This window comes from Spermophilus citellus, assembly GCF_964194105.1.
Source record: "Spermophilus citellus genome assembly, chromosome: 9".
In the NCBI taxonomy this organism is placed as follows: Eukaryota; Metazoa; Chordata; class Mammalia; order Rodentia; family Sciuridae; genus Spermophilus; species Spermophilus citellus.
This window is the reverse complement of record NC_138191.1, coordinates 59,032,617-59,055,568: the sequence shown is the minus strand read 5'-3', so window position 1 is coordinate 59,055,568 and position 22,952 is coordinate 59,032,617. Positions and strand designations below refer to the sequence as shown.

The 22,952-nt window shown below is 34.9% G+C and overlaps 1 protein-coding gene across 3 annotated transcripts in view; it reads left to right on the top strand.

Moving 5' to 3' along the window:
* The window catches only part of RPAP2 (RNA polymerase II associated protein 2), a 106,010-nt gene that overhangs the window by 47,348 nt on the left and 35,710 nt on the right, over positions 1 to 22,952 (top strand). For all 3 annotated transcript variants that reach the window (XR_014023450.1, XM_081305342.1, XM_081305343.1), the window contains exon 11: positions 8,369 to 8,437. Coding sequence is in view for 2 of the 3 variants with exons in the window: in XM_081305342.1 (XP_081161468.1) it covers positions 8,369 to 8,437 (69 nt within the window). In the remaining variant the exon portion in view is untranslated. The remainder of the gene's footprint in view (positions 1 to 8,368; positions 8,438 to 22,952) is intronic.

Genomic DNA, 22,952 nt, shown 5'->3' with positions numbered 1-22,952 from the left:
ATTGTTTTTCATTTCCTCTTCATGGAATATTTTGCCGAGGATGTTCTATAGTGTAGCCTTTCTAGTTGTAAATTCTTTTGTTTATCATGGAAGGTTTTTATTTCATCATCAAATCTAAAGCTTAATTTTGCTGGATATAAGATTCTTGGTTGGCATCTATTTTCTTTCAGAGCTTGGTATATATTGTTCCATGATCTCCTGGCTTTAAGGGTCTGGGTTGAAAAATCTGCTGAGATACAAATTGGTCTTCCTCTGTACATGATCTGATTGCTCTCTCTTGCAACTTTTAAGATTCTATCCTTTTTCTGTATGCTAGGAATTTTTATTATAATGTGTCTTGGTGTAGATCTGTTGTAATTTCATACATTTGGTGTCCTATAAGCCTCCAGTATTTGGTTTTCCAATTCATTCTTAATGCTTGGGAAATTTTCTGATATTATCTCATTGAAGAGATTGTACATTCCTTTGGTTTGAAACTCTGCCTTTCTCTATCCCAGTAACTCTTAGATTTGGTCTTTTGATGCTATCCCATAATTCTTGGATATTCTATTCATGGTTTCTTACTATCTTCACTGTGTGGTCACCTTTTTTTTCCAAATTGTATACTTTGTCTACATTATCTAACATTCTTTCTTCCAAGTGATCTAGTCTGTTGGTTATGCTTTCTATTTAGTTTTTTATTTGGTTTATTGTTTCCTTCATTTCACAGATTTCTGACTTTTTTTTTTTTTCAGAGTCTCTGTCTCTTTCTTGAAGTAATTTTTGCTACCTGTGTTTGTTCTCTTATCTCTTTGTTGGAGTGATCAATTTTTGCCTGTATTTGCTCATTTAGGTCATTCTTCAATTCACAGATCATTTTAATTATGAACCTTCTGAACTCCTTCTCTGATATTTCATCAACTTTGCTGCCCATGGTTTCTGTTATTGTAGTATCCTGGTTTTTTGAGAGCACTTTCCTCCCTTGTTTTTTCATGTTGTCTGTGTGTCTTCCTTTCTTGCAGTGTGAATCTGAGATATTATAGTTTCTACCCTATATTTTTGTAGTACCCATGCAGATTGTCTGTACCTCACCTTGATGTTATGCTTCCACACCTTGCTGGTGTCCCTCAGTGTATGCTACTGCTACTAAAGATGTTTGCGGTAATAACCCAGGTAACTCGAGATAATACTGGAGGTACCCTAAGATGGATACAAAGTCTTACAAAGATGGGGTTGAAAGGGTGGGCCTTACACTGTCTTTGGGTTGCCTGTTCTGAGATGCAGTTGATTCTAGGCCCTGTCTGTTGTCAAAAAGGTAGGGACTACTGCGTGGGGAAGGCTATGGAGATGTCTGCAGTGTCCCAAGATAGAAGTGGGTTGGGTTTGGGCTCCCAGGTGGGAGTGGATGGCAAACTCGACCTACCCTGGGCCTGGGTATGTTGGTTTGCTGGTCTAAAGAGTCTGTTCTGTGCCAAAGCCTGAGCTCAGGCAGGTGTCTGCTAGTGGCAGGATGGACCCAGGCCTACTGTGAGCCTGGGTCCTGAGTAGGTTGATGTGGGCAGATCTGGGCTGGGCCTGGACTCCCTCAATGGTCTCTGGCCTAAAGAGGCAATCCTGTGCTAGAGCTTCCCAAGGATTTTCATTTAGTTGGTTTGGCATATGGCTACCAAGGTGGCAGTACTTTTTTATTTGTTCTTTTTAGTTATATACAAATAGAATGTACTTTGACATATCATACATACATGGAATCCACTGCTCCAGAGCATAATGCAGAAAAATAGGGACTAAACCTTACGAATCATTCCAGTCCGTTGGTTCTCCTACTCTGACCCTTCTGCAGCCAGTCATTTTAGAACTTCACCAAAGGACATGATAACAGTAAGATTTATATTTCAGTGATTCCTCCCAGTTATTTTTCCTTCCTACTTCCAAAGACCTCTTTGTTTTCCACCATAAACCACAAAATTATCTATTAAGTAGTGACTAATTAATTTTCCTTTGTAAGAAAAAAATTATTAATGAAAAATACATTTAACTGCCAATGAGGACTTATATTCAGCACTTTCATAACTAATGTTATCACATCCAGTTGTTATCATTTCAGTAAAAACAATGAAACTTGATGCTTTCAATAGATTGTCCCATTATGGATAAATTTTCTTTTTCCTTTAGGTATGTCATCAGAATAATTTCTTTTTTAAATAACTGCAGAATTGCCCCATTTTTACTTGGATATGCCCTAGAAATTTGGGTGTTTCATGTTGGAAACCACTACCTGGCGTGTTTCTGTTTTGTTTTTTTTGTGTGTGTGCAGCCATGATAATAATGTCTGATTCATGTCAGTACATGTAATCGGTACAGGTTTCACTGTGTGCCAACCTGTAACTGGCATTTATGTATTTTATTTAGTTTGAAAAAATAATGGTATTTTCATTTTACAGAGAGCAGATGAAAGGTTAAGTAACCTTTCTTAAATCATACAACTAGTAGTTGGGTTTTGGCCCCAAGTCTAACTATAGAGCTCTTGCTTTTTACCACATAATGTTACCTCTTCTCATGGTAGGTGAAAAGTTAATCATAGCAGATAGTATAGAATCAGATTTTTATAGCAGTCTATTCATATTTCAGTGAGAGTCCCTTGCTTTGATACAGAAAGTGTCCTCTGTCCTTGATTTATTATCTGGTCACTTTCTTACTATAATAGACAATTAAAACTACTTTTAGAGGCATGGGTGTATCTCAGTGGTACAGAGTACAAGGCCCTAGGTTTAATCCTCAGCACCAAAAAAAGAAAATAAAACTACTTCTAAACTGGAAATCTAAACTAGCTTTTTTTTTTGATGGTGCTAGTAGTGCTAAAGTGGGTGATAACTCAGGGCCTCACACATGGTAAGCATGTACTCTACCCCTGAGATACATTCCCCTTCCCTAAAGTAGCTTTGAAGAAAATCTCACGGTTTTATCTTCTGTATTGTTACATTGAGGTTTGTCTCTCTATTCTACTGTCTGTAAAAATGTTCAGATATAGTATAGCTCTTTAAAAAAAAAATGTTTTGTCAATAAAACATGAATTTGACCTCTAGTAAATTTTATAAAAGTTGAGGAACAAGGGGCTAGGGATGTGGCTCAAGCGGTAGCGCGCTCGCCTTGCATGCATGCGGCCCGGGTTCGATCCTCAGCACCACATACCAACAAAGATGTTGTGTCCTCCGAGAACTAAAAAATAAATATTAAAAATTCTCTCTCTCTCTCTCTCCCCCCTCTCTCTCCTCTCTCACTCTCTCTTTAAAAAAAAAAAAAAAAAAGTTGAGGAACAAGGCAATTTAATTAAATCAAATTGAGCTTTGGGGTAAGAATGGAAGAGACATGATACTAAACTTCAGTTTTTCATTAGATGAAGCTAGACTGTGATAATACAAAGAGTTATAGAAGTTCACAGCAGGAAATTTCCTCTTTGTCAGGTGAAGGTATTATATTGTCAGGGATACCCTCCCTGAAAAAAAAAGATTAAAATTAAGACATGAAGAATAAATATTTATGTCATTTACCTAGGGATGTAGCTCAGTGGTAGAGTGTGTGCTTGATGTCATAACAGAGGTTTGCTTCAGAATTATCCAGGTTAGTAGGGGTAGTGCTGAAGATGGAGTTGTGAAGATGAAAAATGATTGGGCAGAATTTAATCTTTTTCAAAATTATGAGCACATATGAACTTATTCTGCTCTAATTTACATATGCTTGAAATTTAATAAGAAGTTTGGGGAAAATAATGCCTAAAATTATGTATTATGATGGTAGGGAATATTACAAAACAATTTAATATTATTTTTTGAAATCTTTACTCTTTAGAACCTGCGGATCAAAGTCTATAGCTTTAATAAAAATTACTTAAGTTAGCTTCGTTGCCTTTTAGAAAAATATCATTTGTTTAGAATACAGAATGATATTTGAAGTCTCCAGATTTTAACAGAACAGTGTTAATTGTAAGCTAGAGTTTCCAAGTAAACTTTGAAAAAATGCCATATTGATGATAGGAGTAATGTTTAATCTTTTAGTCAATACTGCAGTGGGAAAGAGTTCACATAAATAACTGTATCCTTTTCTCTGAAGTGATAATCAATAATAGGAGCTCATAGAACACTGATTCTCAACCCATTTGTGCATCAGCATTACCTAGGGAGTTTTTAACAACTAAGATCTTGGCTCCACCCCTGGAGATTGACTGTCTTTTGACTGGGGTTGGGCTCAGGCATTAGTATTTCTAAAAGCCCCCTAGATGATTCTCAGCCAGAGTTGAAAGCCTATTTTAAGATGTAAACATAAAGCAGCTTTTTTAGCACTCCTTAAAGAATCTTTCCCTAGTGGATAGAGCTGTCCTTTCCACTGAATTGCATAATAGTTTGTTATCTAGAATGTTACATCGCTTTCCTGACAGTGTAAAACAAGTTCCATTACAAGCTGCTTGGTAATCAATGTTAAATCAATGTGTGTTTTATTCAGATTTGAATTAAAATTATATTTGGACACAAAAGTCCTCTTTAAATTTCACTGGAACTGGGCTAGGGTTGTAGCTCAGTGGTAGAGCGCTTGCCTCGCACTTGTGAGGCCCTGGGTTCAATCCTCAGCACCACATAAAAATAAATAAATAAAAATAAAGATATTGTGTTCATCTACATATATATATAAAATTGGTACTGAATCAAGATATTTTTTGGTAAATCTGTTTGGATTTCAAATTAGTATATTTTGAAAATGTTCTTTTAACTGTTTTCTAACATTATTTTTATTTTTAAATTATCATCCAAATAATGGTAAGTATATTCATTTAGCATTCATGCTGGAAATTATTTTGACTGTAGCAAAAGGAAAACTATGAGAAGAAAATAAATTTTGCTATTCTGCTAATAGAAGTACTTTGAAGTAAAACCAACCCCTTTTATTTGTGTTTACCCCAGTACCTAGAACAGTGAGATACAGAAGGCACTCAGTAAATTTTATGCCAAATGAGTAAATGAATTCTTAAATTATTTCATGAATTCTTAAATAATGAAATGATATCTTAAATCTGTATTAACTCCGGAAGATTTGTATACAGTAGAAAAGGAAATTCAATCATTTTTGTCACTTTTCTTCCATGCTTAACTTTCTTTGAGCTCTTTCTAGAGGAAGATTCTGTTTTAGTTCTTACAGATACAACAATAAAGAAGTAGAAGCATCCCTTCTTTCATGGAACTTACATTCTAGTAGAGTATATAAAATTTTAAATATAATAAATATATTATTATTCTGATTATTATGCTGTGGCATTATCTGTTTCCCTTTCCCAGTTCATTCTCCTATTTTCCTAGATATAGGGAAACAGAATGGTACTGATGAGGGAGAAAGTTGCAGTTTTAAATAGTCTGGTTATGGAAGGCCTTAGGAAAAGATGACATTTGTGTAAAGAACTACTAGGAGCTAAATGAGCCAGCTGTTGCCAACTGTGAAAATGTATCAGACAGGAATAGCAAGTAGAAACTGTGCCTCCCCCCGCCCCCAAAAAAAGGAGTAACAAAATATTTAGGATGCTGGTAAGGCTAGAGAATTGAACACAGGCAAGAATAGAAAAAGAGGGAAATGTGGGACAAAAATTAAGTGTGTTACAAATTGTATAGACCATGTAGCCATTGTAATTCTTTGGCTTTTACTGTGAGAGGGATACAGAGCAGTTGGTGGGTTTTGAAAAGAATGTCATCCCATGCTCTAATATACATTTTTAACAGTATCACTCTTGCTGCTGAGTTGAAAATTACAACAAATAGAGACAGAGAGACCAATTAGGAGGCTATTTTTCACAGGCAAGAAATGGTGTGAAAAGAAAGAAAGGAAGAAGTGAAGGTATTAAGAACTAATAAGAAAGAAAGAAGAAAGAAAGCAGTGAAGGAAGGTATTTAGAACTAGAGAGAGGGCTGGGGATGTGGCTCAAGCGGTAGCACGCTCGCCTGGCATGCGCATGGCACTGGGTTCGATCCTCAGCACCACATACAAACAAAGATGTTGTGTCCGCCGAAAACTAAAAAATAAATATTAAAAAATTCTCTCTCTCTCTCTCTCTCTCTCTCTCTCTCTCTCTCTCTCTCTCTCTCTTTAAAAAAAAAAAACTAGGAAGGAAGGATGGATGGAAGGAGTGAAGGTATTAAGAACTAATAAGATTCTATTTTGAAGGCAGAACCATCAGGATTTGATGACTGTTTTTTCTTAAGATGTGAAGAGTCAAATTTAACCACCTGATTTTTTGTCCTCAACAACTAGATTCTGGAAGGTAGGGTAGCCTTTAACTAACTGAAATGGGACTGATTAGAGGAGGATATTGAGGAACTCAGTTTTTCCTGTACTGTTTTAAGTGCCTGTTAGATCTCCACATAGAGATGTCAAGTAGACCATTAGATACAGAAATCTAGAATTCTAGGAGAATTTGACAGTTGTCAGCATGAAACACTATACGATTGTTCAATATCACCAAAGGGAAGAGTGTTATAAAGGAGAGAAAAGACCTAAGGGCAGAGTTCATGGGGCATTCCAATATTAAAAGGTCTGAGAATAAGTGTCAATAAGAAGGGACAAAATCAAAACAGGAGAAACTAGGTGAAATCTTTCCATAAAAAAGGGAGTCATCAGCTGTGTCAAAATGCTGCAGGTAGATTAAGATGAAGACTGAGAAATGTCAGTTGAATTTGACAACATGTATGTCTTTTGTACATTTAATCCTCACAAGAATAATTCTGAAACACTTTAAGCTGTGGAGAAAATTCAGATTAATGTAACAAAACATCTTCCACACAGATTTTAATAGTTTCTAAAATTTGATTTGGATTTGTACTTTTAAATGAAAACATTATAAGTTAATTTGCTCATTCAAAAAATATTAACTGAATGCCTACTGGTTGCCAGGCTCTTATTCTGGGGACTTGGAATTATTGCTGTCAAGCAAGAGAAAATAAACTGTAAATAATGTGTTATAAAGTGGTAACTGGTATGGGAAAAGAAAAATATATACATATAGCAGGGTAGGGGGATCTGGAGTACTGGGCTAGGAGGTAGAGGGCAAGTTGTAATAGGATGGTCCAGGTACACCTTACTGCAAAGATGATGTAAGGAAATTTATCTGAGGGAAGGTAGTTTCAGATAGATGAAAAAGACAGCACAAAGGAGAACAAAGTCTACTTTGTTCCCCTTCCCAATCCTTCTCCTTTCCTCCCTAAAAGCAACCTATACAACATTCTAGTCTTTGTTTTTATACTTTTTGCTACATTTATATGTGTCCACTAGCATTGTTAATTATTGATTCATATGAACAATCATGCCATGTTTGCTTTCTTTTACTCAAACTTATGAATGAAACATGTAAATCTATGTCATTTGTTTTAATAAGTCAATATTCTATAAATACACCTCAATTTGTTTATTTTCCCCTCTCACAGCAGTATTGTATTAGCATTCTTGATACACGTTTCTTTGTGCATAAGTGAGAGATTTCAGGCTTTATATCTGGGCTATTTATATGCATTTTCAACTTCATTAGATATTACTAAGTTATTATTCAATTTCTCATATCAATAGTGTATTAAAAGTACTATTTCTTGTGCTGGGGTTGTGGCTCAGTGGTAGAGCGCTCGCCTAGCACGTGTGAGGCCCTGGGTTCGATCCTCAACACCACATAAAAATAAATAAACAAAGGTATTGTGTCCAACTACAACTAAAAAATAAATATTTACCAAAAAAAGTACGATTTCTTCTTGTCCTCACCAAACTTCAGTATTTTCAGTTATCATTTTTTAATTTTTAGTGATATATATCTAAATGTTTCCTGAGAAACTAAGATGACTCCAGAATATTTTATTACTAATAAAGACTAATATTTTATTATCATCAAGGATAGAATTTACTCAATATTTTTTAAAACTTAAGTTTTCTTTAAGACCTATTCTTGCAGTTTATTAAGCCAACTCTCATTTCTGTAAATTCTAAATTATGGCATTAATTGCCAGCTCTAAACTAACACAAGATGGAAAGGTTGTCAAAACCTTAAAATTTAAATGAGGAATTACTTATTAGCTTTAATAAAATGCTCAATAGGGGGAAAGCATAGAAGATATTGTTACAGGGTGTGTGTATCTTAATAAACCATGCAATTTAGTTCCCATGATTGTTCTTGTATTCCCATATTGTCTAACAGTATTGTTGTTATTAATATGTAAAAGTGAGCTAGAACACTTCCTTTTGAGATGGTTATTATCAGATGCTGAAAAAGTACTTCTTTGACACATAAGAAGTTTGGTTTTATCCAGAAATAAAGGGTTTACGAATTTAAATATAAATATATTTGAGTAAATTTTTTCTTACTGTCTTTTAGACTAACAAATAGAAATATAATACACAAACCTGTGGAATGGACTTTAATTGCTGTGGTGTTGCTGTTATCGTAAGTACTCTTTCAGATTTTAACTATAAATTTTGATTAGTGAAAAACAAAGGTATATACTAATTTGATAAACTGCCTTGAAAAAATGTTAAATCTCTATTTTGTGCCTTATTTTTCTTATAGGATAAAATAGTTTTCATATAAAGTGATATACCATATTTTGATAAGCTATAATCATTCTCTTTATACTTTTTATCTTTCCTTCTGAGGACTCTGTTCTTCACAAATACTATTATCTTTTGAAAGAAGAACATATCCATGTGGAATAAATACAAAATAGTTCTTTAGTTTCATTTTCAATAATCCATTTTATTAATACTGAATGAGCATCATGATTTTACATCTGTATTTTTATCTCATGCTATTTCAACATACTTTAATAGCATCAGAAAAGATTTCTTTTCCCAAATTGATGTGTATTTTAAAATCTAACAAATTTAAAGGAACTAAATGCTTACTATACAGCATATATAAAACATTTAATACTCATTCACCTTTTAGGAAGCCACTTGTGGTTTCTAAGACTGTTTTTCAATCGAGTTAAAACCGTCTAATAAGTGTAGTGTTTTTCAGCTTGAATTGTAAAAATCTTTTGAGGACCATTCATTACTGCATTACCGTTGCTGCCTGGTGCTTGTTAGGTCATCAAAGCCCATAGGACATCAAAAACTTACTGGACATTCACAGGTCAAGAAGTGTTATGAGTCAACCTCATAACATTTCCAGCCCTGCTTTCTCTTTCTTTGATATTACTTCAGTCTGACATGTTATTCTGGCTTCACTGTCCCAAGAAAGGCTATGCTGGGAAGCATTAGAGTAGGCTTCAGTGAACCAGAATCTGTGTCACCCAACCAGATACAACTCACATGATTCATTAAATCAGAACACAGAAAATAACTTTACTTGAATGCCCTGATATAAATTTTTTATCAACCATAAGAACAAATCTTTTGTCATTTCTACTATTCAGTGTTCCAGTTGAATTGGTAATTTGTGAAACAGATCTTATTAATTTTTTAGAAAGTTCTTTCTACTTTATGAAATGTGTAAATATTTTGGTCACTGGCAGAGAAAATCCCAGTATCTCTGCTTACCAGCCATATCATATGCCTGCTCATAAACCCTCATAGACAACTGTTTAACTGTACTTCTGCAATTCATTATACTAAAAAGGAAGTAACTTTTGGTTGACAAGTTAGAGGCTTAGGCCCAGCAGTAATCTCAGAATCTTGCTTCCTAATCTAGTGACCGGAAATATTATCTTCATGAACAGCTGCTTACTAAGGACATGATAGGTCCTACTTTTTTTTGTACTAAATTATTGTCACATCTCCAAAATGTATAACAAGGAACAAAAACGTAAAGAAAATGAAATAATGAAAGCTACATTAAATTCATGTAATTATTCTGTATAAAAATAAACCTCCAATGTTTGAGTTTAATAGAGGTACCATGTGGCACAAAATATTTGCTAGTCCTTTTATGCACTATTTGACTTCCCTAACTTTTAATGTAATAGGGAACCTCTTATTTCAAGGGTCAGTGACCCATAAAAAATAACAGCTTAGTTGAATTCAAGAAACAAACTGTATACATCTTAGGTTTATTGCTTGTTTTATGTGTTCAGTAGATACTGAAGTTGTATTAGTAAACACTGTTTTGTCATTCACCTTCTCTTTCGTTAATATATCCTAACCCCTACAGCTAGATCTTACTTCTTTTTACCTAGTCATTGAGCCTTTTAATTCCTGGACTACTAAAATTCTTTCCAGTTTAGGCCTTTATGACTCCTTTTTAAATCTTTGGTCACTATAGGTACCAAAGCAGATGGTACTTCCTAGGTTTTTGCTTTTGAAATCTTCTTTTCTCATAATTCTCTCACACCTCACGCCCGCCTTAAAATTCCTTTTCATTCTATGTTTGCACATTTTGTATCTTCAGATTCTAACTGAATCTCCTTATTATTTGATCATCAGCTTCTAAGACTTCTATCTCCTTCCTATATTGTTTTATTTCTTATTTTTTATTTTTTCAGAAAGTCCCTTTTAGCTCTTCATATTTCTGTCCTCCAGGGAACCTATGGCTCAGCTGATAGCTCTTGTTATCCACAACTTTGTCCTTTTATCACTCTTTTGTGGTGTCTATTAGTATACTAGTTAGAGATAAAATTAAAACATATATTAATTTATATTTCCACCCTTCTTTTCTTCCAACAGTTAACACTTTTTTTTTTTTTTTTTTTTTTTTTGCCATGCTGGGAATTAAACCCAGGACCTCACACATGCTATTCTACCACGATCTACACCATATGCTATTCTACCACTAATCTACACCCCCAGCAACAGTTTACTTTTTAGAGAAGGTAACATTTGTCATTGGGAAAAGAAAAAGCAGGCATAAGGGCCAGCATTGGATAAAAACCTGATGGTGAAAAATATGGAGACTTTAAACACCTAAAGAGACATACATTTGTGCAGGATTAACCCTTTTTATCCTTACTTATTGCCACTAAGACTGAATATAGCATACAAAAGAATATCTCTTTTAAAAAAAAAGTATGATTCAGAAAACCCTCATATCTACTTGTAAATTTCCAGTGGAATCCTTTTGATCATAACTTGTAGGCATTTTTTAAATTCATATTTAAAAACCAAGTGTCTGGGGGCGGGGGTGCATACCTGTAATCCCAGCAGCTTGGGAGGCTGAGGCAGGAGGATCACAAGTACAAAGCCAGACTTAGCAAAAGCGAGGTACTAAGCAACTCAGTGAGACCTTGTCTCTAAATACATACAACATAGGGCTGGGGGTGTGGCTCAGTGCTCCTGAGTTCAATCCCCAGTACCCCCCACCAAAAAAAAAAAAAAAAAATTCTTGTAAGTCTTTGTACCTAAGAAAAAGATCGAATGGTAGTTGTGAATCACTGAAGAGGAATACATAATTACTTTACATAAAAAGTACTACTATAATAATGGTATTATTCTTTATATGTGCATATTGCAGATTTTGATTACTAAAATGTTTAATGCATAAAAGCTGTTTTCAAAATTTATATAATCCACTTAGAAAAGGATACATATACACACACTATGTAATTAGTATGTTGCTTTGGTAGTTTCAATCTAACTCTTGTTAGTGGAGGGCCAAGGGATCAACATTCTGACTAAAATATGAGTGTCCAAAGCAACAGAAAAAGCTGGGGCCTGAATTTTCTTCAGAGTAAATAACCTATTTCTGTAGCACATCATCTTTTCCTGGTGACTTCCACTATGCTTTCACAGATGTATTAACATTAAACCCATTATGCCCCAATGTCCCATATATAGTATACCTATAAACACTTTAATTGAGCAACAACAACTTTGTTATTCCTCTATATGGGACACTGGGGATAACAACAACTTTGTTATTCCTCTATATGGGACACTGGGATATAATGAACTTTTAAAAAATTTGGGCCCACATCAAATAATTTATCAGAATAAATTACAATTATGGGACTAAAATTGTGGGAATTTTATACCATTATAATCTCAGAAATTTGATCAAATAGAGTATGTAAAATTGATCATTAAATGCTCAGTGAAGGGCTGGGGATGTGGCTCAAGCGGTAGCGTGCTCGCCTGGCATGCTCGGGGCGCTGGGTTTGATCCTCAGCACCACATAAAGATGTTGTGTCCACCAAAAACTAAAAAATAAATTTTAAAAATGCTCAGTGAAATGCATTTATGTATGAAAATACATAATTATTCATTCCCACTTCATTTAGATTTCTTACTAATTATATGGGATATGAATGGCTATTGTGATTGCAACATTTATTGATATTTATACTATATATTCCCTAGCTTTATACTATATATTCCCTAACTAGTAGCCAGGAATACATAGACCATTTAAACAGAGTTTAAGCAGTATACATTTATTTTACAATGAAGGGATTACTTTCCTTTTGGTTCCCTCATTCTTATTCAGTAAATGTTACAATTAAGGATTTTCAAGAATTCATTATACATAATAGAATATCTGTAATAGTGAAAATTGATTGACCCTGTTTTTATTAAGAACCAATTAATTTTGTTGAATTAAACTTTATCATACTTTACTCTTATATCAGGTTTTAATCCTGGAAAAGGCCAATATGTTGAAATAATACAAACTTGAATCAGTTTTTCCAATTAAATATGCCTTAATAAGATACTAGGCTCTTTTCACAGTCTTGGATGTATGCCTTTTAATTAAAATGTGTATTTATGTGTGTGTCTATCATTTTCTATAAATACTTAAGTAACTGTATACTATGTACAACCTGTTAATGTATATTTTGAAGTGTTTGTGTACCAAATTAGAAAATGCAATAACAAATTACACTAAAATGCATTTTATGATGTGGTGTTATACTGTGTCATATATTCTTTTTCATATTTCTCATAATTACCATTTTACCCACAATATCGGAAAGAAGCACTTTTCGTTGTGGTCACAGTATTCAGAATAGTTTCTTTGAGATTTTGACAAGCTATTTTGAGAAGACTTTATAGCTACAAGATACCTCCCCTCAGTTCTGCCCCCATCTCTCCTTTCCTTCTTCCCTTCGCTTTTATTCTTCCTCAATGTTCTTTGACCTCTGTCATTATTCTTGAGCCTTTAACAGAAGAGGAGATTGCCAGTGCTGAAAAATCTAGGGAAAGGTCCAGACCAAAACCAAAGAGAAGCCATCAAGAAGCAGATTGACTTGCCTGAGTTCCTCTATGTGTAGCTCGAGTGCCAGAAATGGGAATCAAGTTTCTTCAAGAGGACTTGTAGTTAAAATGTAACTTTTTTCACCTAAATTTAATATGGAACCTTTATAAATAGACTACTACTTTTGATTCTGGCATGGGTGGCCATGGAGAGAGAGATGTATTGCATTCTATGGGAATTACTTAAATTATCTGTTGAAAGACATGAATACTTATTTTGTATTACTCAGAAAAGATAGAGGGAAAGTGACTTGTAGTAGTCTAACATTGATACATCTATTCCTACTTTTATGCCCTTGATTCTCTCTAATGGAAAGCTTTCAAGACTGTCTCCAAAAATGTCCGCTTTCATTTTATTTATCTGAATTGGCTGTTTCCAGTGAACTGTGGCCTGCTTCCTAGGCAGAGACCGTGCAATAGTTTTTTCCCTCTAAAAGCTTTGTGTATTCCTGTCGTTCAGGGAGTAGCATGTAAGTCCTGGGAAATGGTATTTAAACAAACTCAACTTGACCATGATCACTAAACAAAAGCCATCACTGGACACGGACAGCCACTTTCGGTAACCATCATACAGATAGATACTCTGGAGAGTCCCTTCCCTAGGGCTACCAGGCATGAATGGAAAGATGTGACTAAGGCTTTTTACTTCAGCATGCTATTTTTTTAAAGGCTGCCCATCACTAATTTCCTCATAAAATTTGTGAACATACCATGAAAAAACAAAGAGGTGGTTCCTTAGAAATTTATTGGTTCTCAGGAGTCTTCGTAAGTCTTTCTTTTAATATTCTAAATTTAATTTGGGGTATTTGAGACCATACTAAAAGAAAATTAAAATTATGTTTTATAGTTTCTTATATTTATGGAATCTCATAATTGAATTTTATTAAAACAAAATTTACCATTTTATTGTATATGGTTCAACTGGTTTTTAGTAAATTCATTGTATTGTGTATTCAGTGCTATCTAATAACAAAACATTTTCTGTCATTCCAAAAGGAATCTTTGTATCAGATGAGTTCCAGTTTCCCTTTCTCTCATCCTCTGACAACTTACCATCACTCTCTATCTCTGTGGACTTTCCTATTCTGAACATTTTATATAAATGGAATTCTATAATCCATCTCTTTTGTGCCTGGCTTCTTTCACTTAACACATTTCCAAGGTTTTTGTTCATAGTATAGCAAATAATAGTACTTCATCTCTTTTTATGACTAGATAATATTCCATTGTATGGATATACCACATTGGTTTACCCACTCATCAGTGATGGTCATTTGGGTTATTTCCACTTTGGGGCAGTTATGGATAATGGTGCTAAAACGTTCGTGTTCAGATTTTTTTTCTGTGAACATATTTTCAGATTATATAGGGTATTTATCTTGGTGTGGAATTGTTGGATCATATGATAACTCTGTATTTAGTCACACACACACACACACACACACACACACACACACCAACCTCCATACCCCAGTGGCACTTTACCAATGAACTATATCCCTTGCCATTTTTTTTTTTAAGACACCATCTCACTAAGTTACCCAGGCTGTCCTTGAATTTGAGATCCTTCTGCTTCAGTCTCCCTAGTCACTGGGGTTACAGACATGTGCCACATGCCCAATTTATATTTAACATTTGGAGGAACTACCAAACTGTTTTTCTTCAGCATTCTGCATTTCCACAAGCCGTGGAAAATGTAAGCCAAGGACTCCAGAGATTGAACTGTAAAAGTCATCTCATCTTACACTCACTAGTGATTTTAGGGTTTTATATATACACTTTTCCCCAAACTTAAATATTTCTCTTCTAATTGATTTTAGACCTTCATCAATTTCTTATGTTCTAAAAGTTTCTGTAACATATGTAAAATGAGTACCTTTAAGCCAAAAAAAGAAAAAAGTCATAGTGTTAAAGTTATTTATCTATTTTAGTACTGAGAATTGAACCCAGGAGTGCTTAACCACAGAGCCACATCCCCAACCCTTTTTATTTTTTATTTTGAGACAGGGTCTTACTAAGTTGCTTAGAGCCTTGCTAAGTTGCTGAGGCAGCCTGCCTAGTTGCTGAGATTACAGGTATGTGCCACCATGCCCCAGCTCATAGTTTTGAATTTAAGACTACACAAATAATATCTCAGCAGTACCTAGTGGTATTTCCTTTGGATTCCTCAGTATCCAAAAAATGCCTTTTTTGTTTGTTTGCTTATATATTTCTATATCCCTCCCGAACTAATTACTGAGTTTATATAAGAAAAAACTTTTTTTTTAACTGAAATATCTTTACCGTCAACCAGCAGCACTTTGTAGATAGTACTCAGATGCTTTCTAAAGAAATAATAGTTTTAATTTTTTATCAAAGCCTACCTTCTACAGTGATTTTTTCCCCCTGTTATCCCTGGAAAATATATAATGTTCATTTTATTTTAATTCATAAATAGTTGAGAGTCCCCTCAAGCCTTAATCCATATTAAAAGTCACCAGTGTTCAAGAGCTGGGGTTCCATCCTCTGCACTAGCCAAAAGATGTGCTCTCCATTTTGTCCATCCCAAGCAGCTGCAGCAATGGTAATAAGAGCAGCCAACAGCAGTTAGCCCTCACCAATGATGACCTCAATTTCAGGGGCCAGTCTGTATATCTACCAGTGCCATCTTTACATATGACTGAGCTCACCAGGAGCTAGGAAGCATGAGATTTACAGTTACTGTTGACGGCACTGTAAGAATGTTACAGTCATTGTGTGTGGACCTCCCCAGTTCATTCTGCTGAAATTTTACAGCATTTGGGATTGGGAGGGACTAGATCCACTATTCTAAGAGAACTGCCACATAGCAACAATTATGAAAAGTTTTTTCCAATACTCTACGAAGCTGCTCTATAAACTTGTTACAAACAGGATTTAGATATAAAGTTTTAAAGTCACTACCACCCAGCCCCTTAAATAAACATACATGTAATATATCACTACAAAGTGATTTACAAAGAACTTGTTCCTTTGAATTAGAAATATCAATGGAAAGCATCCCTGCTTCCTTATTAATAGGTAATCCTAAAGCATTAAATGCAAATATAATCAGGGCATAAGCCATATGTTATAAGAAAAACATTTTATTTTATTTGGCTGTCATAATCAAAGTTTTTATCTTTGTTTTCTAGATAATAGTTCTGAACTAGAAAACCTATAATGACATCCCTCTTCAGTGTATATTCTTGTCTTCTTTCTTTGTTTCTCGTGGAAGTCCTTAGTAGCCTTACATGCCTGTTGGTTTTTGAAATTTTGGGTCTTTAGCTTTGGGCCTATGATAAAAATAATGGCAATTTTCATTTGTATAATTAATTTTTATTTAACAGAGGGTTTTTAAAAAATGTAATTTCCTTACCCCAAAGACAATCTTTAACTTGTATATGGATCTCATAAAACCCTAAAACTCACACTCATTCTGGATAATATCCTGTTTTTATCTGTAACAAGCAGTGTAGCCTTGCACAAATTATGTAACCTCATATTTTACATTGGCATTGTGAGGGACTGGACTAAATCCAGATTAAGTCAACTTGGCAGTGCAAATTCAACTATAAGATGTTCCAAGTAAGAAACTGTTCTCTTTCTCCTTTTTTTTTTTTTTTTTTTTTTTTTTTTTAATGAGACAAAGTCTCAGTGTGTAGCCCAGGCTAGCCTTAAACTCTTGGATTCAGGTGATCCTCCTGCTTCAGCCTCCCAGGTGCTCATAATTGCACCCAGTTAAGAGAGAGTTCTGATGCACTATATCAAGAGAGATAATGAAAATGGGTATTTTTAGCATAGGAAACAGTTTAATTTTGTCATAGAAATTCATGGTGACATTGCCCAAGTGTTTACTTTGTTAGGTTTCTTATTAAGCTTGACCAAAAAAAAAAAAAAAAAAAAAAGATTTAAATGATATGTCTACTCTGTAGAAGGGGAGTACATAGTGCACTTTTAATTAAATGAGAGGAACATCCCCAAGATTCCTTTAGTCTGTACTGAAGACTTTAGTTGACATGACATTTTTATCAGTATCAAAGATGAGAATGTTCTCTGAATGCAAAAGGAAATAGTAGAGTGGTATGTTACTTCAACATAATACTAAAGGTGGCAAGTTGATTTTTTAAAAGGTTAAAATGTGTTTTAAAACTCAATTTTGATTACAGAATCCCCACTATATCTGTGAGCCTTTTACCTCTTCCAATTTATTCTTTTTTTTTTCCCCCATTTTTACTCCTTACTTTCCCCCTACCCCACTGATGCTAAGTGTTCACTGATACAACTTCTTTGATCCAGGTACTCTAAAGTAACCTGAGTTTCTTCTCTGATATAGTACTATAAAAAGGAGAGATAGATACATTACTTGAAGCCCTGATTTTTCTTCTGAAGAGTTTATTTGTACATTTTTTGTCTTTAATGTCATGCATGAAAACCAGTGTGAGTAGAACCCATGTATACCTTGAAATTAGGAAATTCATACTTTGCTATAGCATCATAACTGGAAATCAGTGTAGAAGCAGCCACCTATACAATGATGAAAATTTTTTAAATGTTTAGAAACCGGACTAAAAAAATAGCCAACAAATATCTTTTGAGTACCACTATGGGTTAGACTATCTTAGATCCTATAAGGGATGCAGAGGTTACACAAATCCGCTGTCCTCATAGACTTTATAGCTTCCTGGAGGTTGTGTAAAGGAGGAGATTGACTTGTACACAAGCATTACAATAAAAAATTGAATGTGTTAAATGCCAAAAAAGCACAAATTCTTATGGGGCTTCAAATCTCAGTTCAGATTATAAAAAGATTTTATAGAAGTGGGCTATTGTGGATTCAAAAAACAAGATTTCAAGAAGTAGAATGAACAGATAAGTGCATCCTAGGAAGCACTTACAGGTCAAAAAAAGCAAAAAGAGATATAGTCAAGAGTACAAGGTAACTAGAAAGAAAGGTTGGGTTTATTATGAGAAAGATTTTTTTAATGGCAGGTAAACTTAATTCAGGAGGAATGAAAATCTTTTAAATTTGAGCAAGTAACATCATAAAACTTGTACTTTAGGAAGATTAGTCTTGCAGAGATCTGGAATCAAAATTGATCTTCTCTTCCACATTGCACCAGCCTTCAGAGACTTTTAATTACTCTTAAAGTAAAACCTCTTATTGTGGTCTACATGGCCCTGCTTGGCCTAGGCCCTATTTATTTCTCCAGACTCCCTACCTCATTCTCCTCATTCCTGCCTCTCTGATCTTCTTTCATAATTTTCTCATCATACTCTCCCAGAATAGGACATGAATTCAGTTCTTTTTTCGCTCTCTTCCCTTCATTAATTAATTCCCTTTCATCATTCAGAACTTAAGGAACTTTCTCCTCAAGAAACTTCCTTACTTCCCTGACTGGATCAACTGTCTCTATAAAGAGGCTCTCATAACACCATATACTTCTTCCTAGCAGTTTTTCTGATTTCTGTTCAATCGTGTGATTACTTGATTAATGTTTGCCTACTTCACTTGACTTAAAGATTTTTAGGTGCTGGTTCTATGTCAGATTTTACCCACCATTATAAACCTAATATTTAGCATTTTGCCTAGAACATCACTGAGTTACAAAAATATCTGAAAGAGAATGAGTGACTAAATGGATGAGAATAGTTTGGAAGCTATCAGTTCTTGCTCTTTGTTGACTCCTCCTTTCCTACCTGCCTATATGTGTTCATTCATCTTTAAAAATCAAAACAGATAGGGCTGGGGTTGCAGCTCTGTGGTAGAGCACTTGCCTCGCATGTGTGAGGCACTTGGTTCCATCCTCCACCAAATAAAAATAAATAAATAAAGATATTGTGTCCATGTACAACTAAAAAACATTTTTAAAAAAGCAAAACAGATAAACACACCTATCCTTTGTCCGTCACCTCAGACTATCATCTACTTACCTTTCAAATATCTAGAATCGCTCATCTGCTCTAAGTTTTTATTAATTTTTATTAATTAATCCCTTGCATTTTATTAATCCCTTGCATTCTGCATTTTCTCCCCACAATTTATGGAATTGATTTTCCCAAAGCCACTACTAGTAATTATCTAGTTAAACAATGAGGTGATGAACTAAAGGAATTACAGCGAAAAAGAAAAGGGAAAGAAATGAGGAGAGAGACATTATAGCTCTAAAAATCTACAAGGTTTAGCAATGGAGAAGGAATCAAAGACAACTTCAAGATATTAAAGGTAGATGGCTGGAGGGTATTAGTGCCTTTAGGGAAGTAGGTTAGATGAACTAATTGGAAATGTTACAGTTGGTGTTACACCTGTTCTGCAAGTATTGAGACTCTTCCCGTTCAGTTTAATATTCAGGCATATTAAACAGTTAAATGGTACCCCCATAAGTAGTTTAAAAATGTGGAAAAAGAGCTGACGAATGGAAGGAAAACCAGAGATCTAGATCTTGGATTAAGTATTGGGTTGGGTGAGATGGCTAGGTAGAAAATGTTCAGAGTCAAGATAAAACAGAATCTTGTAGAACAACCACACACAGGCCAGGGATGCCTAGAGAATACAGAGAAAGTGGGAAAGGAGGAAGATTAGAAACAGACTTTTTTTTTGACACTAACTGTGTGGTGGATTATTACATTTATATCTCACAGTTCATTCCACTTACCAAAGGAAGAGAGACTCTGAAAAGACAAGCACCTTTTCCAAGCTTGTCAAAACTAGAATACAGGCTCAATTCTAACTTCAAAACATGAGTACATCACTTCACAGAGTGAATTAGAAAGGAATGTATATAACCAGAACACTGTCAAGGAATCTAAAGTGCATTTGAGGTTCAAGGTAGTAACTGTCTTTCTGAGGAAGAGGTAGTTGTCCTCTGAATAAGGATAAAGGCTGACAAAAGATAGTGGTTCTGGGCTGGGGATGTGGCTCAAGCGGTAACATGCTTGCCTGGCATGCGCGGGGCGCTGGGTTCAATCCTCAGCACCACATAAAAATAAAATAAAGATGTTGTGTCCACCGAAAACTGAAAAATAAATATTAAAAAATTCTCTCTCTCTCTCTCTCTCTCTCTCTCTCTCTCTCTCTCTCCCCTCCCTCCCTCCCTCCCCCCCTCCCCCTCCCTCCCCCCCTCCCCCCCTCCCCCTCTCTCTCCCTCCCTCTCCCTCCCTCCCTCCCCCCCTCCCCCTCTCTCTCCCTCCCTCTCTCCCCCCTCCCCCTCTCTCTCCCTCCCTCCCTCCCTCTCTCTCCTTCTCTCTCTCTCCTCTCTCTATCTTAAAAAAAAAAAAAAAAGAAAGAAAAACAGTGGTTCTGGCAAGTAAGTAATTGTAGTGGGTTGACCTACAGTTTCCATAATGGAAATCAGATTGCAAAGACTGCTGTAGTAGACAAGTGTTGAGATACTAGACATGTGTTAGTTGGCTTTTCATTGCTGTGACCAAAATACCTAATGAGAACAACTTGGAAGAGGAAAAGTTTACTTGAGCTCATGGTTTCAGAGATTCAGTCCATTGTCCACTAGCTCCCTTTGCTCTCGGCCTAAGGTAAGACAAAACATCATGGCAGAATGGCATGGTAGAGGAAAGCTGCTCAGCTTGTGGCAACCAGGAAACAAGAGATCTAGGTGCCAGGGACAAAATATAAACCCCAAAGGCACACCCTCAATGACGCCTTCCTCTAGCCACAGCCTACCTGCCTGCAGTTACCACTCAGTACAGTAGTCCTTTCAAATTATTAATTCATCAAATAGATTGATCCACTGGTTAGGTTACAACTCTCATAATCTAATCATTTTCACCTCTGAACATTCTACATTGTCTAACATGAGCTTTGGGGGAATACCTCATATCCTAATTATAACAGTATGGCAAATGTTAACTGCTCTTTTCATATGGTTAGCAAAAGATGAAAGAAAGAGAAGGATTATAATCTGAAAGGATAGGATAAATCTTCAGAAAACTTCACAAGATAGAGGAGGCTTGAGTTTGTTGGTATCAGAGGGGAAGGAGACACTGGACTGGCAGGGTAAGAAGAGTGAAGGGTGTCTGTGGAATGTGGCCTGTGAAGAGACTGGGAATGTCATCAGATGCCTTTTATTTTTTCCTTAATGCCTTTTGTCCATGTCTTTTTCCCATTGCTTCCTCCATGTTTCTCTCTGCTTGCCTTGAATGTCAGTGTTGTTTGGTGACATTTTTGCCTCCTGGTCTTAATTTCAAAAGTGAGTGAACTAAGGCTGGTGGCATAGGCAGTAGAGCACTTACCTTGCACATACAGGGCCTTGGGTTCAATCCCCAATACTGAAAATAAATAAATAAGCAAATAAACAGAACTTGTATATTTCTGCTTCCAAAAACCCATATTAATTCCTCATTAGTGGCTCTGATTGATTCTTTCTCCTTACATCACCATGATCAGCCCTGGAGAATTAATTTCAAGCAGCATAAGCTTGAGCTATACAACCTCTATGCTTAATTCTGGTGACCTTTTTATTTTTTTCTACATTAGTGATTTTTACCTTCCTGGCCTTTTCATTTTCCATGACCAACAAATCAGTCTTAGGGACATAAACGTGTAATTCATTTGCCAAAAATAAAAATTATATACATATATGTCTCTATATGACAATAAGACACTGCCCATTCATTCAAATATTGTGTTTTGACAATGTGTAAACAATGCTAAATGAAGAAAGATGTCTATAGTAAATAAAGTGAATTTGAAATTGTTTTCTTATAAAAACATAATGTCCATGCATTAAGGTCATTGTCTTATTTACTTTTATCTCCTTAATGCCAAACATGCAATTTGGCATTTGGTAATTGTTCACTGAATAAAGCAAATGAATGGAATAAAGCAAATGAATGGATGAGAAAAACTTGGATAAATTATTGTTGATATTATCCTTCAACAAAGATTTGGTGACACTGGCAAAATTACATTGCACGTGAAAAAGAAAAAAAAGCTGCTTATGATTATGAATAGAAGGAAGGACTTTCATTACAATCAGAAGCAACCTCTATATTGATTTATATTTTTCCAGGGTTGGTGTAATCTTATAAAGAAGTGACTATTTAGCCTAAAGAAAATTGCTGCTTTTAACCATATCTGACATTTTGGTTTTGTTTTTGTGTTTGTTTCTTGCAAATAAAACTTTCTGAAATGTTTAAAATTACCAAATGGCAAAGTTAGCTGTAAATGTGAGATTATCTTTAAATCATGTGATTACTAAATAAATGAACATTTTTATTTAAAAAAAAAAAGATTTGTTTCATCCAAAAACTTCATTTCAAATGTTTTTTCTTTTATCTTCCATGGACTTGCTGTTTAAGCCTCTATAAACTAAAAATTGAATTGTTTACAGAGGAATTCATCTCTAGTAGATAGATGTGGCACTATATCTTTTAGTCGTATATCTGATGATCACAGGTACAGTCCTGGAGAATTCTTTAAATGTTTTACGTTTTGATATTTGTTCATTGAATTGGAAATATTTATCAAATATTAATGGGTTCTAATGGAAATTTTCAGTCTAGAAGCAAACTCTTCTTTAACTAAGTTTATCAAAAGTGTTTTATTAAGTAGTCTTGGAAGTTTAAATGATGTTATAAGGAGGAAAAATTATTATTCCCAAGTGTATTAAGAGTGCTTGTTAAATTCAAGATCCTGAATCTAGTGTATCCTTTCTTTCTTTCTTTCAAGAGAGAAGAGAGAGAGAGAATTTTTTAATATTTATTTTTCAGTTTTTTCGATGGACACAACATCTTCATTTTATTTTTTTATGTGGTGCTGA